Source organism: Prunus mume, linkage group LG3, assembly GCF_029339155.1.
Source record: "Prunus mume cultivar Tortuosa linkage group LG3, ASM2933915v1, whole genome shotgun sequence".
Classification (NCBI taxonomy): domain Eukaryota; kingdom Viridiplantae; phylum Streptophyta; class Magnoliopsida; order Rosales; family Rosaceae; genus Prunus; species Prunus mume.
Window position 1 is genome coordinate 11,675,907 of NC_142700.1, and position 15,300 is coordinate 11,691,206.

A 15,300-nucleotide genomic window follows, 5' to 3' on the forward strand; every position below is an offset into this window, starting at 1 on the left:
CATCTATGTTCACTCCTTCTCCCCGTCTCCCTTTTTTTCCCTTCTTCTTCTTCTTCTTCTTCTCCTCTCTCTCTCTCTCTCTCTTCTTCTTTTTCTTTTTCTTCTCCATCTCTCCCTCTTTTTTTTTCCCTTCTTATCCTCTCCATCTCTCCCTCTCTCCATTGCTTTTATCTCTCTCTCTCTCTCTCTCTCTCTCTCTCTCTCTCTCTCTCTCTCTCTCTCTGAGAAAGCCAAAAAACCCAAACCACCCACTAAGTCCGATTAACTGAAGTGGTCAGTTTTCATCAATTATGGTTTGGTTCGGGTTTCCAAAATAGCCAAACCGAGGCCTATAGTTCGGTGTCCGAGTTGAGTCCAACCAAAATTTTAGAAGTGGTCGGTATATGCTCGTGTTGGGTCAGTCTCGATTCTCGACATTTGATTGCTGACGACATTAGTGTTGTGAAAAATAATAGTTTCCCTCTTTCCGTAAAGCCAAATACAAAATATTTATATTATAAATAACATATAAACAAATTGAAAAGCTTTGAAGGTATAATAAAATTGAAGAAAACAAAATAATAGGGAAATAAAAGGAAAATAAATAATAGGTAAGAAGGTGAGTTTGGTACGGTGAAGCACGTCAAAGACGCTGTCCTAAAGCCTTTGTAGCCCCCTACGTGCAGTGACGGTCTACAAGACTCCAAGATACGACCCCTTGTACACAAACTCAAGATCCGCTATGAGCACGTTCATAGACAGATATAGGTATCCAAGTCACAGAACCATTGCCCAAAATAATAATAATATAAAGTAAAGAATATATGTAAAAGTAGAAAAAGAAAGAATTAGTTTGTGGTGGTGATTGTGGTATGTGATATTCTAACAGTGTATTGTGTTTTTTGTGTGTATCTTGTGTGAAGGAGGAGTGGCCTTTTATAGGCATCCAAAACCATGTAACCTTCACCAACCATAAAAGTTCACCAACCAAAAAATTAAGGCATTCACCAACCAGAAATAAAACCTGAATATTAAATATTTATAACCCCCACAATAAATAAAATAAAACAGCCAAAATAATTAAATAAATAAAATGGTTAAATTTTTGAAACCTTTTAAAATTCCAACAATCCCCCACAAGGTTTTCAAAATTTTACCATGACGAAAAACCAGTGAAAAATATATAATATATATGGGCAATATAATACTATGTAATAGGTGTAGGTGCCTTCCGGGCTTGAACCTACACTTAGTGATGATAGTCTCCATTTGAGGAACCTGAGTGTACACAGTCTCCATTTGAGGAACCTGATGATAGTCTCCATTTGGTAACTCGGTCAAACCGCCCAAACCAAACCAATGGTTTAGGTTGGTTTTGTTTTTTTTCAAAAATTTTTTAGTCATCGGTTTGAACCCAAATTAAACTGAAATGTATGATTTGGTATACGGTTTACAATATCCAAAACCACAGTTTAACCAAACCAAACTGATGGTATTAAATAAATATTATGTATAATATTATTATAATATATATATATATAATACATAGGTTAAAGAAGTAAAAAAATAATAAAAATGTAACATCCCACATCGACCAACGGAGAGGGGATAATGTGTCTTATACGTACATGCTCACCTCCATCTAGCACGAGGCCTTTTGAGAGCTCACTGGTTTCGGAGTCATGAAAACTCAAGTTAAGCGAGTTGGGGCTAGAACAATCCTGGATGGGTGACCCACTGAAAGTTGCTTGTGAGCTCCAAACAAAACCGTGAGGGCAGAGAGAGGGGCTCAAAGCGGACAATATCGTGCTACGGCGGAGTCGATCCGTGATATATGACAAAAAAGCTAGCTTTTGTTGTTGGGCATGCCAACACACATGCCTAACTGAATTTTTTTAAAAACCCCAAACACACGCATGCATCTTGTCTTCTCTTTTTTTTTTTTTTTTTTAATTTAAAAAAATTCTTTTTTCCTTTACTTGTCTCTCTATCTCTCTTTCTATCTTGTCTCCATCAGTCCCTCTCTCTCTATTTTTTTCTCTCTTTCTTCTTACATCTATGTTCACTCCTTCTCCCCGTCTCCCTTTTTTTCCCTTCTTCTTCTTCTTCTTCTTCTCCTCTCTCTCTCTCTCTCTCTTCTTCTTTTTCTTTTTCTTCTCCATCTCTCCCTCTTTTTTTTTCCCTTCTTATCCTCTCCATCTCTCCCTCTCTCCATTGCTTTTATCTCTCTCTCTCTCTCTCTCTCTCTCTCTCTCTCTCTCTCTCTCTCTGAGAAAGCCAAAAAACCCAAACCACCCACTAAGTCCGATTAACTGAAGTGGTCAGTTTTCATCAATTATGGTTTGGTTCGGGTTTCCAAAATAGCCAAACCGAGGCCTATAGTTCGGTGTCCGAGTTGAGTCCAACCAAAATTTTAGAAGTGGTCGGTATATGCTCGTGTTGGGTCAGTCTCGATTCTCGACATTTGATTGCTGACGACATTAGTTTGGTGGCCGATTTGTACAAAATAACCGACTACACCTAATTGTGTCCAGCCCTAATTTAAAGAGTGAGAAAAGATCATAATGTTGATGGTTATAGATTTTTCTTTCTTTTTTCTATTGGAAACAATGAGATATGGTTATTAAATGAACTAAAACAGTTGTGCCCGCAGAATAAAACCCAACATGTAGTATATAATAAGAATTACTTTAGCATCTGTTTTTGACACTTTTTATTTTGATTGAACAAGTTATTTATTGTATCATCATCTCCTCCCTAGTCTTTACTTAGTCACAAGAATTGCATACAAAAGTTCATTCCAGGTATCAGGGACACCAGCAAGGCACCAGAGCCTACAATCATTTCCCTTCTCCCCATCACCGGCATAAACAGAAGGGTGCCCATCTTTTCTCAGCTGCGAAAGTAAAGTTATGTCCAGCAAAGTTACTGGGGTGCTAGTTGACATTTTACTCAACACGTCGTTGACCACAGTTGTTGCAGGTGGAGAGCTTCCTGGATATATTGAGCCACTTATAGGTTGAGTTTCTCCATTGCAAGTTGTTGAATTTGAGCCCCATTCTTTTCCACTACCCAAAAAAAAAAAAAAAAAAGATTAATACCTTTCTTTTCCTTTTTTTTTTCTGAGAGAAATTAAACCAATAAATTGTAATTTATAATTAATTAATATTTAAAACAGAAAATAATTATTGAGGGACATACTTGTTGTGGGTTGGAGAAATGCCTTGAAAGAAAACTTTGGTGTTGTTGGAATGAACATTAGAGTTCACCCACTTGGACCAAGTAGTTAATCCCTCCCTAAAAGCATCCAAACGATCCATATCCATGTGCGCCTTTCCTCCTACGTCAATGTAGTCCCACCTGAAACTCCCACATAAAACAATTCAATTATCAGACTATTTAACGTATCATATGTTATCAGATTGAAGAATTTATTCAAGTAGAATAATGTTTGAATCTGTACAACGTGACATGCGTGGTGGAGAACATTAGTGTATTTAGATTCATAGTTAGCGTATACAAAAGTATTTTGAGGTTTGTATGTATCTCACGATTGTTGCCTTCCCGTATGGAGCCAGGAATGCCAAGTATTGAAGATAAGCATGTCGTATCCTTTCCATGTCTTGCCATTTTCAATGGAGTCAAGCCTCAGAACCCTGCCCACTTTTGTTTTGACTAGATCCACTAGAAACTGATTTCGAGATAGCGACACAGAAACTCCATAATCCTGCAAAATTCACATCTTATAAGCCTGGGTCGGTCTCTTGTCAACAAAATCAAAAGATCCACTCCACTATTAAACTGTATGATAAATGGAATGGATTAAGTTAATGAATTTTTTTGATTGATTTAGGACGCAGAAAACTCACAGGCAAATAAAACTTGGAGAGGCCACCTTTGCTTGTTAGAGTATAATTGGTTTGGGGCACAGCAGCATGCAGCATGCATACTAGTGACTGCCATTGGTTGTAGCTTAGCGAGTCCCCTACGAATAATATCTTTTTCCCCTTTAACCTCCTCAGCATGTCCTCACCATTGAATCTGTGCTCCATTTGCAAAACATGTTACACACATACATATCTAAATGATACATATCGCGTCTCAAGAGATTTAGTCAGTAATGTGGTACAAACAGTTTTATTTATGACGATTGTGAAATGATATCAAAGAAGAATAAAACCCCTGTAAGAAGAGGAACTGTTTTACCTTGGAAGGTCACATCCAGTTGGCTTCCATCTATATCTGAGGTACTCTTTATCAGGTCTACTATTCTTCAGGCATTCGAATGCTCGATTGATGAATGGACACTTCGATGAATCGTAGAGTGGATGTGTATCTGAAGGATCAATTATCCAACTTCCTTGAAAGTAATTGCAGCCATTTGATTGTTTATCATGCCCTGCGCCTGCATCACCATTTGCATGTACTTGGTAGGGTTGCAATACGACAACAGAAAGAAGAGCTACAATTCCTACCATAAAACTAAACCACAGAGCCATTTTAGAAAAATGTGAATGAAAATTGAGGTGATGAAAAATGATACGAATGCCAAATATATATGTACGCGACTTTTTTCCCTTAATTTTTGGCCAACTTTTGCTAAAGTTTTTAGGTTCATGTATTTATTTTTGTCGGAATTAATTTCTCTCCAAAGTTGGAAGATCTCTCAGATTCAAATTTCTTCTCTTTTGTTAAGTTAAAGGCCCTTCTTCCGATAAGTTAAAACAATAAAAGAAGAAAATCAATGTAAAAGGGCATGAAAATCTAATAAGAGTTTCCACAATTGACATGTATACTGATACATTTGCAAAAATAAAATAAAATTGGCTTGCCATGGAGCAAATTTTCAGTTGCCTATGGTACTAATTACAAGTCGAACTACATCCGCATCTATTAATTGAAGTGGTATATGGCTGCAGGTACATGAACCTTTTAGTGCATTGGATATTAACCAAGTTGAGTCTAACAGCAAGCATCTCTTTTATTTATACAGTTGAAAAAAGGAATGAGGAGGAAGAGATTAACCAGGTTGAGTCTAACAGCTAGCATCTCATCACGGCTTAAACATTTTTATTTTATTTTATAATTCATTCATGGTGCTGTGTTTATCGTTACGTTAGCCGTTACGATACTTTGTCTGCTTCTAATTCTGTACTGCCAAAGGGGAGGGAAATACAAATGTAATCTAATTAAGATAATACTAAAGTTGCTTTTCTCGACCCTTTTTCTCCCTTTCTCCTTTCTTCTTGGTCTCTCTTCTCTACAACCCCCCTTTGGTTCGGCTAATAAATCAAGTGACTCTCCCCTAGGGACGGACCCAGGAATTACAAATCAGATGGGCTAAATTTACCTTAAGTATACAAACCTATTAAAAAAATTTGGACAATACATTGTAGGAACTAAAAACCAGAAGTAAGATTTAGCTCAGCCCAAGCCCACACTCAACCCCTTCACTCATAGCTGAAAACCCCATTTAAGATCCTCAAACGTATAGCCCAGGTTACTAAGAAAATTCATGCTGGCTAAATGTTATTTTAGGCTGAGAAAAAATAAAAGCCTCCTAGGCTGTAGCGGAGGTTAGGCTGTACTAAGGTCTGTGCCTACTCTCCCCGTCATGTTGTAGAGAAATTTCCTGCATTTAATATAATAAGAAGCAGTATCAAAAACACCAAAAATTATTTTCTTTTGTCTCCTAAGTGACATTGTAAACCAAAATTGTTCAAAGTGCATTTTCTGCATGAATCCAATCAAACCTAAGGTTTGACATTGAATGAGATACTAAATAAAACTCAAGTAGATCTCCAAAACTTAATTTTCCTTTATTGTATAAAATAAGTTCACAGCATTTATGCCTAAATTTGGTATCCATGTGGTTATAGCTACTTAAGAAAACTAAATTTGAGCACACTTCAAAAGGAATCTATAACTGCATAATCTCTTTGATCCATAAACACATGCTTACCATTTTGGACAAGGAAAACAAAAGAAAAACTAATGCAGAATCATGCTATCACATTTACCTCAGTATCTATAAGTAAGTTTTCTGCGTCCAGAATTTCTGCATAACAATATCAAATGATAATTCAGACTACTCATTATGGTTGATGATGATGGAGACAGTATGAGACTATATATGCAATAGAGACAATATACAAGCTTAGCTTATCTAAATTACCATAAAAACATAACTGAAGAAAACCCAACAAGGAAATCAGCACCCCAATCCAAATGCATGCTAAATTTTTGAGTTGCAATTAACTAGACCAGCTGGTCAAGTGCAACAAATCCACTTGAAATAATCCTGTTACTACAATAACATGGTTATTAAAACAAATGAACAAAAGGCATTTTCATTTAAATACCTGTTAGCAGCAGCAGAGGCAACACAAACCCGCCAAGAAATCTCCCCATGAGAGGCCCTTAGAACCAATCCAATCACTTCAAATTCAAAATCCCATCAATTAAGATCAAAATCACGAAAACCCATTTCCCAACGGTTTTGCAGAGGAGTAGTGGTCATAACCATTTTTTCTTCTTGCTCAAGCTCTCTCTCAGTTTTTTGCTCTCTAGCTCCCTTGACAATTAATCCAAATCTCAACATGGTATCAGTAGCGAAGGTTGGATCTGGATAGTGGGCGTTGAAGCTGTGTGGGCTGAGCTTGGAAATCCGACGAGAAATTTCCTACTCAGTTCATTGATTCTGGTCTCAGATGGCTGGGCTGGGATGGAGTGATCTCAGAGCTCCAATATTCAATGGGGACAACTATGAGTTTTGGAAGATTCGAATGAGAACGATTTTCAAATATCATGGAATCTGGGATTTAGTTGATTCAAATTCCAGATTCAAAGGGGAAGAAGGTGGATGATGCTGGGTCATCGGATTCTGAGAAGGAAGCTCTGTTAATGAAGGATGCTAAGGCACTTGGGATTATCCAAGGGGCTATCTCAGAAGACATTTTCCCTTGGATTTCGAATGAAGAAACCTCAAAGGGTGCATGGGATATTTTACATCAGGAATTTCATGGTGATAAGCAGGTCAGATCCATCAAATTGCAGGGTATGCGTCGTGATTTTGAGTACACAAGGATGAGGGATGATGAGACCTTGTCTGGATACCTCACTCCCCTACTTGAGCTTGTGAATCAGATGAAGGGATATGGGGAAGACCTATCCAAAGGAAGGTTAGTTCAAAAACTACTTATAAGCCTGACTAAGGAGTTTGATCCTGTCTGTTATGTAATTGAACAAACTAAGGATATTGAAACTATTGAGGTGCAAGAGGTGATTGCTGCATTGAGGGGTTTTGCTCAGCGCCTTGATAGACTTGCTGAGAGCACCACTGAGAAAGCTTTCAGCAGCATGATCATAAATAAAAAAGGATCTCAGTCAAATTCTGGTTTTGGTAATAATAAATCAAAGAAGAGCTGGAAATCGAAGGGTAAGAAATGAGATTCAAAACCTCAAAATAGTGGCAACCAAGGAGGAAAGCATGAACAAGGGGAAAAATCAGATCAAGCAAAAGGGAAATGCAAGCATTGTGATAAGCTTCACTATGGAGAATGCTGGTTTAAAGGAAAGCCAAAGTGCTATGGGTGCAATCGTTTTGGGCATCTCATTAAAGACTATGAACAATCAAATAAGATTGAGAGACTTGCAAACTTGGCTAGTAAGGTAACAGAACTTGCTACTATGTTTTATGCTTGTCATTCAGCTACTATTGGAAGAAATATGAATGTTTGGTATGTGGACAGTGCTTGTAGTAATCATATGACTGCTCATGAGTCCTTACTTATTGATATAGATAGAAATATGAACTGTAAAGTTAAGATGGGTACTGTTGATTTAGTACAATCAATAGGCAAAGGTACTTTGGCTATAGATGTGCGAGGTGTTACTAGATACATTAGAGAAGTTATGATTGTACCTGGTTCGGATGAGAATTTGTTGAGCGTAGGACAGATGATAGAACATGGGCATTGGTTGGTGTTTGGTGATAATGAGGTTAACATTTATGAAGATAAGCAGTTGAAAGAGTTCAAATGAAAGGGAACAGATGTTTTCCCTTATTAGATCTCAAATATGTCAATCCTCCTATGGCAAATGGAGCAACATTTGGAGAACCATCTTGGCTGTGGTACATAAGATTTGGGCATCTAAACTACATTAGCTTGAGGCTCTTACAAGAGAAAGACATGGTTAAGGGTCTACTTAAGCTACAAGAACCTGAGAAGATTTGCTAGGGTTGTGCTATAGGCAAGAGGCACAGAAGTTCATTTGATAAGGAAAAAGCTTGGAGAGCCTCACAACCACTAGAACTGATTCACTCAGATATCTGTGGTCCAATGCAGACTATCACTCTCGGAGGGAATATATACTTTCTCACCTTCATTGATGATCACACTAGAATGTGTTGGGTGTTTTTCTTACAGCATAAGTCTCAAGAATTCAACATATTCAAAAGGTTCAAAAACATGGTTGAGCTGCAAAGTGGTTATCAAATTAAGAAGCTAAGAAGTGATAGAGGTGGAGAATATACATCATTGGAATTTTTTAAGTTTTGTGAAGAGATGGGATTAGAAAGGCAACTGACTATAGCCTACTCTCCGCAACATAATAAAGTTGCAGAGAGAAAGAATCGTACTGTGATGGAAATGGCAAGAACAATGATGCATAAGCAGAAAATTCCTTTGAAATTTTGGGCAGAAGCTGTCAATACAGCTGTATACCTGCAAAATAGAAGTCCAACAAGTGCTCTGGATAATACAACTCCATTCGAGAAGTTTAGTGGGAGAAAACCAGGTGTCAAACACTTGAGAATATTTGGTCCACTGTGCTATATCCATATTCTTTCTCAGAAAAGACACAAGCTAGAGGAAACTGGAATGAAGGGAGTATTTCTTGGATATGGGATTTGTGAGAAAGGGTATAGAGTTTTTAACCTAGAAACTAAAAAGATTGAACTCTCAAGAAGCATTATCTTTGATGAGAAAGCAATGTGGAATTGGGAGTTGAATGAAGAAGAACAAGTGACTATTCCATGGCATGAAGAAGAAAGTTCAAGAATATCAGAAATTGATTCATATTCTAATGAATTGCTTCGGTCAGTTCAATCTGCTCAGAGATCACAAGTGGTTAAAGATCTGCAAACCACTCTGGAGTCAGCTACACATGATTCATCAGTTTCAATCTCTGAAACTTTTGATCATACTCCACAAAAATAGAAGAACTTAAGTGAGGTCTATGCTCAATGTAAACTGAGCATTATTGAACTAGAAAGTTACAATGAAGCAGCCAAAGATGAAGCTTGGAACAAGGCTATGACTGAAGAGATATCAATGATAGAGAAGAATTCAACTTGGGAATTGGTTGACAGACCAGGCAACAAACCAATTGTGGGAGTGAAGTGGATATAAAACAAAACTAAACCTCGATGGCTCCATTCAAAAACACAAGGCAAGATGTAACACCCCGACTCCAAATTTATTGCATATTTTAATTTATTTAAGTGAAATTATGAATTTACCCTTGGGATAGGGGTAATTTGGTCATTTCTAATCAGGAAGGAATTTGGGAATTCCGGCTGTACTGTTGCGTAGAGCACGGTGAGATGAGTCCGTAGACACGTAGTGAGCTCGAATCGGAGTTGTAACGAGAGAGATACAATCAAATGAAGCTCAGTGGCATAATCGTAAATATTTCAAAATGAAATTTTTGATAAAAGGTCAGAAATGCCCTTCTCTCTCTCTCTCTCTCTCTCTCTCTCTCTCTCTCTCTCTCTCTCTCTCTCTCTCTCTCTCTCTCCTCTCGCGGTGGTAGCGCATAGCCGCCACATTTTGGCCGGCCGTTCTCTCGTCCCGCCACCAACGGGCGGGACCGGTCCCAAAAGAACCGCTAGCTCATCCCCTTCCACCCCATGCCATCCCCGACCGGCAGCTACCACGATGGCGGAAATTGCGAAAAATGGCGGTTTTACCAGATTTTTGGAGCTCGTTTCGACGATTTCGGCTACCAAATCTTGCGATCAAGGTATGCTTTCTCACCTATTTTACGAGCTCTAGCTGCCTGTTGGGTAGGAATTGATCAATTTGTAGTGTAGGCAACTCGATTTACGAATTGGGTTTTGGCCGGATTTCGAGGAAGATTCCGGCCATACGGTTAGTTTTTGGGGTATGTCCAAGAACAAAAGTGACTCCAAATATAGTGTTTTACCTAGGGTAGGAGTCTTGAGCCGAGATTTGGAGATTTTCAGGGGATGGGTTATTGCTTTGGACACCCACTCGCTGCCGGCGCGTGTGGCGGCGCGTGGGCACTATGGATGCGGGGCATTTTTGTCCCAATGGGATCCTCAGGTTGTCACGAGCGCGTAGGTGTGCTCGGATCCCAATTTGGATACCGTTAGAGTTCCGAACGGATATCACATATTGCACGTTATCCGGGTTCACTAGGTTTGGACCGTTGGATGGTTCTGAATTTATTATATGTAAATCTAGATATCCTTAGAATCGTGTAGGATTTAACGGATCGTAAAACGGAGTCCCGGATACTCCGAAAATGCCAACCCTAGGGTTAAGTTTATAGTAATTGTCCGATCGTGCGATCTTGAGCGATTCGACCGTTCAATCTGGACCAGACTTGCAAGACGTGCATCCTAGAGCTTGTAGAACCTATAGGAACTGTCGGATTGAAATTTAGAGGTCGTGGGCCCATTTGACCAAGGGTGGGTAGTTTGACCTCGGGATTGACCGTAAGACTTCCTAGGTAGTGTTACCTTCTTAGGAAGATTAAAATGACCGTAGTGAAGGGTCTTGATTGTATGTTGGTTATGTGAGATTAGGGTATTAGTTACGGTTCAGAATTTCGGGACTATTGGATGCTATTCCAGGGTTGAGGTTTATGAAATAGAGGTTTATATTTATATATAATCATGTTTGTATACAAAGGTATAAAAGAGTTTAGATGTCAGTTTGGAGTGCTATACGCATTACCCTATGTACCTCCCCGGGTGTTGGACCCCATACGAGGCCGGGTGGGTCCCGTCGTATGAGGGGTGATATTGTGATTGTGTTGAGGTCGCACGTGTCGTAGGAGTAGTCGGCGTGTTGACAGACCCCATACGTGGCGGGTGCGTCCCGGACGTATGAGGGGAGATATGATTGTGTGTGGGTTGGTGAGAATGTAGTCAGACCCAAAGTTGAGGTCGCACGTGTCGTAGGAGTAGCCGGCGTGTTAACAGACCCCATACGTGGCCGGGTGCATCCCGACGTATGAGGGGAGATATGATTATGTGTAGACTGGTGAGAATGTAGCTAGGCCCATAGCGGACAGTTAGATGGCTGGTGAGAATGTAGCCAGGCCCAAAGCAGACAGTGAGACATGATGATGAGGTCCCACTTATCGTAGGATTATTTCCGGCGTGCAAACAGGCCCCATACGCGACTTTGGATGTTCCGGCGTATGGGGAGATTATGTGAGTTTTTAGGAGATAAATTAAGGTTTGTGATTGGTGAGTTGTGATCCCTTAGTAGAGGGTGTTAGTGAAAGAGCTACGTATGGCTTGATCCTTTAGTAGGGTACGTAGGCAGCCTGGGATAGCGCCTAGGTGCAGCCACGGCCTGGACACCACTTAGGTGGTTTTATCGAGTATGATGTGGACCTCGTGGTTGGTCCCGAGACTTGGTTGGATAGAGGCTCGTTCGGTGGGCTAAGTGAGTATGATTGTGGTTCTGTTAGGTTTGAGATCCTAGTTGAATTGTTGAACTGTTTAGACTGAGGCCCCAAACTAATTGTGATAGTGATAGGAGGTTAAAACCTCGCGTGTTGGTTGTTGGATGATTAGATAGTTGTTCGCTCTTCCTTTTGACTACGAGAGGGTGGTGTTAGTGTGTTGTGATTGGATTAGGGCAAGACCCGTTTGGGATAGCTGTATGCTTTAGGTTGGGACCCTAAACTTTTTGTGTTTGTAGCTTGCTTTGGATTATCAGAAGGCCGCTGGCCATTTATGTGAATTGATTGAAAATATATTATGTGTGCTGCCTGTTGGTATATAAAATGTGTTTCATGCAGGTGGAAACTTTGGGGAATGTTCAATTTACAGGGGAGACTCTGCCGAAATTTCGGTAGAAAGTCTCATGCCCTTAATCCTCTTTGGTAAAAGAGGACATAGTTTTAAGGAGTGAACCCGGCATGGGTGTGATGCCGAGGTCTCCGCAGGATTCGTCCCGGGTTCCGGGAAATTCGGGGCGGGTCCTGTCACAAGACTTGTAACCAAGGGTTACACATAGAAACTAGGGATTGATTTCAATGAAACCTTTGCTCCAGTAGCAAGGTTAGACACTATTAGAACTCTCATTGCACTAGCTACACAAAAAGGCTGGAAATTGTGGCAATTGGATGTCAAATCAGCTTTCTTAAATGGTGTCCTTGAAGAGGAAGTCTATGTGGATCAACCTGAAGGCTTTGTGATTAAAGGAGCCAAGGATAAGATGTACAGATTAAGAAAAGCCCTCTATGGACTAAAGCAGGCTCCAAGGGCCTGGACAGTGAAATCGACACTTACTTATATTAGTGTGGTTTTCACAGAAGTCCAAGTGAAGCAACTCTCTATGTGAGAACCAAGGAAGGTGTGGGAACATTAATCGTATTAATCTATGTAGATGACATAGTATATGCTGGAAGCAGTGATGAAATGGTGAAAGAATTCAAGGCTGAGATGATGTGCAAGTATGAAATGTCTGACTTGGGTTTACTCCATCATTTTCTTGGTATGGGAGTAACACAAACTGAATGGAGCATTTTCATCCATCAAAAGAAGTATGCACTCACTCTCCTAGATAAGTTTGGACTCAAGGATTGCAAATCAGTGAGCACTCTATTAGTTGTCACTGATAAATTGCAAAGAGAGGATAGAAGTGAAGCAGCAGATGAAAGCTTGTACAGAAAAATTGTAGGAAGCTTGCTATATCTAACTGCAACCAGACCTGATATCATGTTTTCAACTAGCCTGCTTGCAAGATTCATGCACAATCCTTCTAAGATGCACTATAGGGCAGCCAAAAGAGTTCTAAGGTACATACAAGGCACAATTGATTATGGAATTGAGTATGTGACTGGAAAGTCTGCACTTTTAGTAGGATATTATGACAGTGACTGGAGTGGATCTGAGGAAGATATGAAAAGCACTTCCGGATATGCATTTTCATTTGGAAGTGGTGCATTTTCGTGGGCATCAGTCAAACAACATAGTGTGGCCCTTTCAACAGCAGAAGCAGAGTATGTGAGTACAGCAGAAGCTACATCACAAGCCATTTGGCTCAGGTTTGTTCTTGAAGATTTTGGGGAAGAACAGACTGCTGCAACAATTGTGTTCTGTGACAACACTTCAGCAATAGCAATGGCTAAAAATCCAGTATTTCATCAAAGGAGCAAGCACATTAAGAGGAAGTTCCATTTTATTAGAGAAGCAATCTAAGAAGGAGTGATTGAACTGCTCTACTGCAAAGGAGAAGAGCAAATTGCTGACATCTTCACCAAGGCACTTCCCAAAGACAGGTTTAGCTATTTGAGGAGTATGCTTGGAGTGAAATCAGCTAGCACTTTAGAAGGGAGTGTTAAAATGTAAATTGCCTAGCTAATTTCTAATTAGTTAGTAATCACTTAGTTAGTTTATATTTAGTCCATTTAAGTTGTCTGTTAGCTGAGCACCTTGAGCTCATATGCCAAGTGTAAGGCTTAGGATTGTCTCCCTTATTTCAGCAGTTCTAAAGCTTTGTAATGCCATGTGTCATATTCACATTGGCTTAACCTTCAATGGTTAGATTGTAATTGCTGATGTAAGAACACATTTTGGATGAATGAAGTTTCTCTGCTGCAACGGTTTTGCAAAGGAGTAGTGGTCATAACCATTTTTTCTTCTTGCTCAAGTTCTCTCTCAGTTTTTTGCTCTCTAGCTCCCTTGACAATCCAAATCTCAACAGTATAACCGATCGGCTACACCCTTTAAATATAGTATTTTCAGAGTACGGCCGAACGGCTATACAATTTAAATATTCCAATATATTCGAAACGTATTGCTGCGCGGCTATGCTCTTTAAATATAATATTTTCAGAGTACAGCCGTTCGGCTATACTGTTATAATATTCGAAAAATAGCCGCGAGGCGATACGCTGAAGTTTTAAAAGATTATAGTTGACCTTTCAATTTGATTAGAGTTTTTTCTCTCTTGCGCATGAGAGAGATGAGCAATTGATTTCTAAAACCCAACTTCAACTGCGCATGAGAGAGAGATGAGAATTTTCAATGCTGATTATTGTACATCCAGCAAAATCCTCTCCGATGATCCTTTGTACTACAGTATCTGTCTTGTGAATCAACTGAAGCCGTGGCCTCGTCCATGAACAAGAGCCTGCTGTGCTTCAACATAACTCGCCCCAAACAGAGAAGCTGCCTTTGCCCCACGCTCCAGTTGTCGCCGTCATCAGCCACTTAATTTGATGGAAACAGTCAGAACCTAATCCTAAGGCTAGCTTGCATTTCAGTTCCAGAGAGTAAATAATGGGGAAAGTCACATACCTAAAGAATTGAGTTTATCAGGTTTTGCAGCTACCACATGTTTAAGTTGGCAGCGTTCAAGGCTCTACAACTTGTTGTGGGTTGGAGAAATGCCTTGAAAGAAAACTTTGGTGTTGTTGGGATGAACATTAGAGTTCACCCACTTGGACCAAGTAGTTAATCCCTCCCTACAAGCATCCAAACGATCCATATCCTTGAGCACCTTTCCTCCTGCTTCAATGTAGTCCCACCTTAAACTCCCACATAAAACAATTCAATTATTAGACTATTTAACGTATCATATGTTGTCAGACTAAATAATTTAAATTATCAAACTATTTAACGTATCATATGTTATCAGATTGAAGAAATTATTCAAGTAGAATAATGTTTGAATGTGCACAACGTGACATGTGTGGTGGAGAACATTAGTGTATACTAAAGTATTTTTAGGTTTGTATGTATCTCACGATTGTAGCCTTCCCTTATGCAGCCACCAATGCCAAGTATTGAAGATAAGCATGTCGTATCCTTTCCATGTCTTGCCATTTTCAATGGAGTCAAGCTTCAAAACCCTGCCCATTTTTGTTTTGACTAGATCCACTAGAAACTGATTTCGGGATAGAGACACAAACTCTCCTGCAAAATTCACGTAGCCTGGGTCGGTCTTTTGTCAACGAAATCAAAAGATCCACTCCATTATTAAAATATATGATAAATGGAATGGATTAAGTCAATAAGTTTTTTTGATTGATTTAGGACGCAGAAAACTC

At 39.5% G+C, this 15,300-nt stretch overlaps 2 protein-coding genes across 2 annotated transcripts; one reads left to right on the forward strand and one right to left on the reverse strand.

The window, feature by feature from the left end:
• Positions 1 to 2,677: 2,677 nt before the first annotated feature.
• Positions 2,678 to 4,478, reverse strand: LOC103325951 (protein trichome birefringence-like 42). Its single transcript, XM_089048689.1, has 5 exons — positions 4,186 to 4,478; positions 3,849 to 4,020; positions 3,531 to 3,706; positions 3,181 to 3,339; positions 2,678 to 3,047 (listed from the first exon to the last, which is right to left on the reverse strand). The coding sequence occupies exons 1-5, from the start codon at positions 4,476 to 4,478 to the stop codon at positions 2,744 to 2,746; spliced, it is 1,104 nt and encodes a 367-aa protein (XP_088904815.1). The 3' UTR covers positions 2,678 to 2,743.
• Positions 4,479 to 4,888: 410 nt separating this feature from the next.
• Positions 4,889 to 8,022, forward strand: LOC148918740 (uncharacterized). Its single transcript, XM_089048690.1, has 3 exons — positions 4,889 to 4,898; positions 6,821 to 7,417; positions 7,553 to 8,022. The coding sequence occupies exons 1-3, from the start codon at positions 4,889 to 4,891 to the stop codon at positions 8,020 to 8,022; spliced, it is 1,077 nt and encodes a 358-aa protein (XP_088904816.1).
• Positions 8,023 to 15,300: the final 7,278 nt, after the last annotated feature.

Coding starts and splice junctions, on each gene's coding strand:
- LOC103325951 (XM_089048689.1), bottom strand. CDS start 4,478: ATGGCTCTGTGGTTTAGTTTTATGGTAGGAATTGTAGCTCTTCTTTCT. Junction 4,021..4,185: donor ACTGGATGTGACCTTCCAAG/GTAAAACAGTTC, acceptor AATGGAGCACAG/ATTCAATGGTGAGGACATGC. Junction 3,048..3,180: donor ATTTCTCCAACCCACAACAA/GTATGTCCCTCA, acceptor TTTTTTGGGTAG/TGGAAAAGAATGGGGCTCAA.
- LOC148918740 (XM_089048690.1), top strand. Junction 7,418..7,552: donor GAAGAGCTGGAAATCGAAGG/GTAAGAAATGAG, acceptor GCTGGTTTAAAG/GAAAGCCAAAGTGCTATGGG.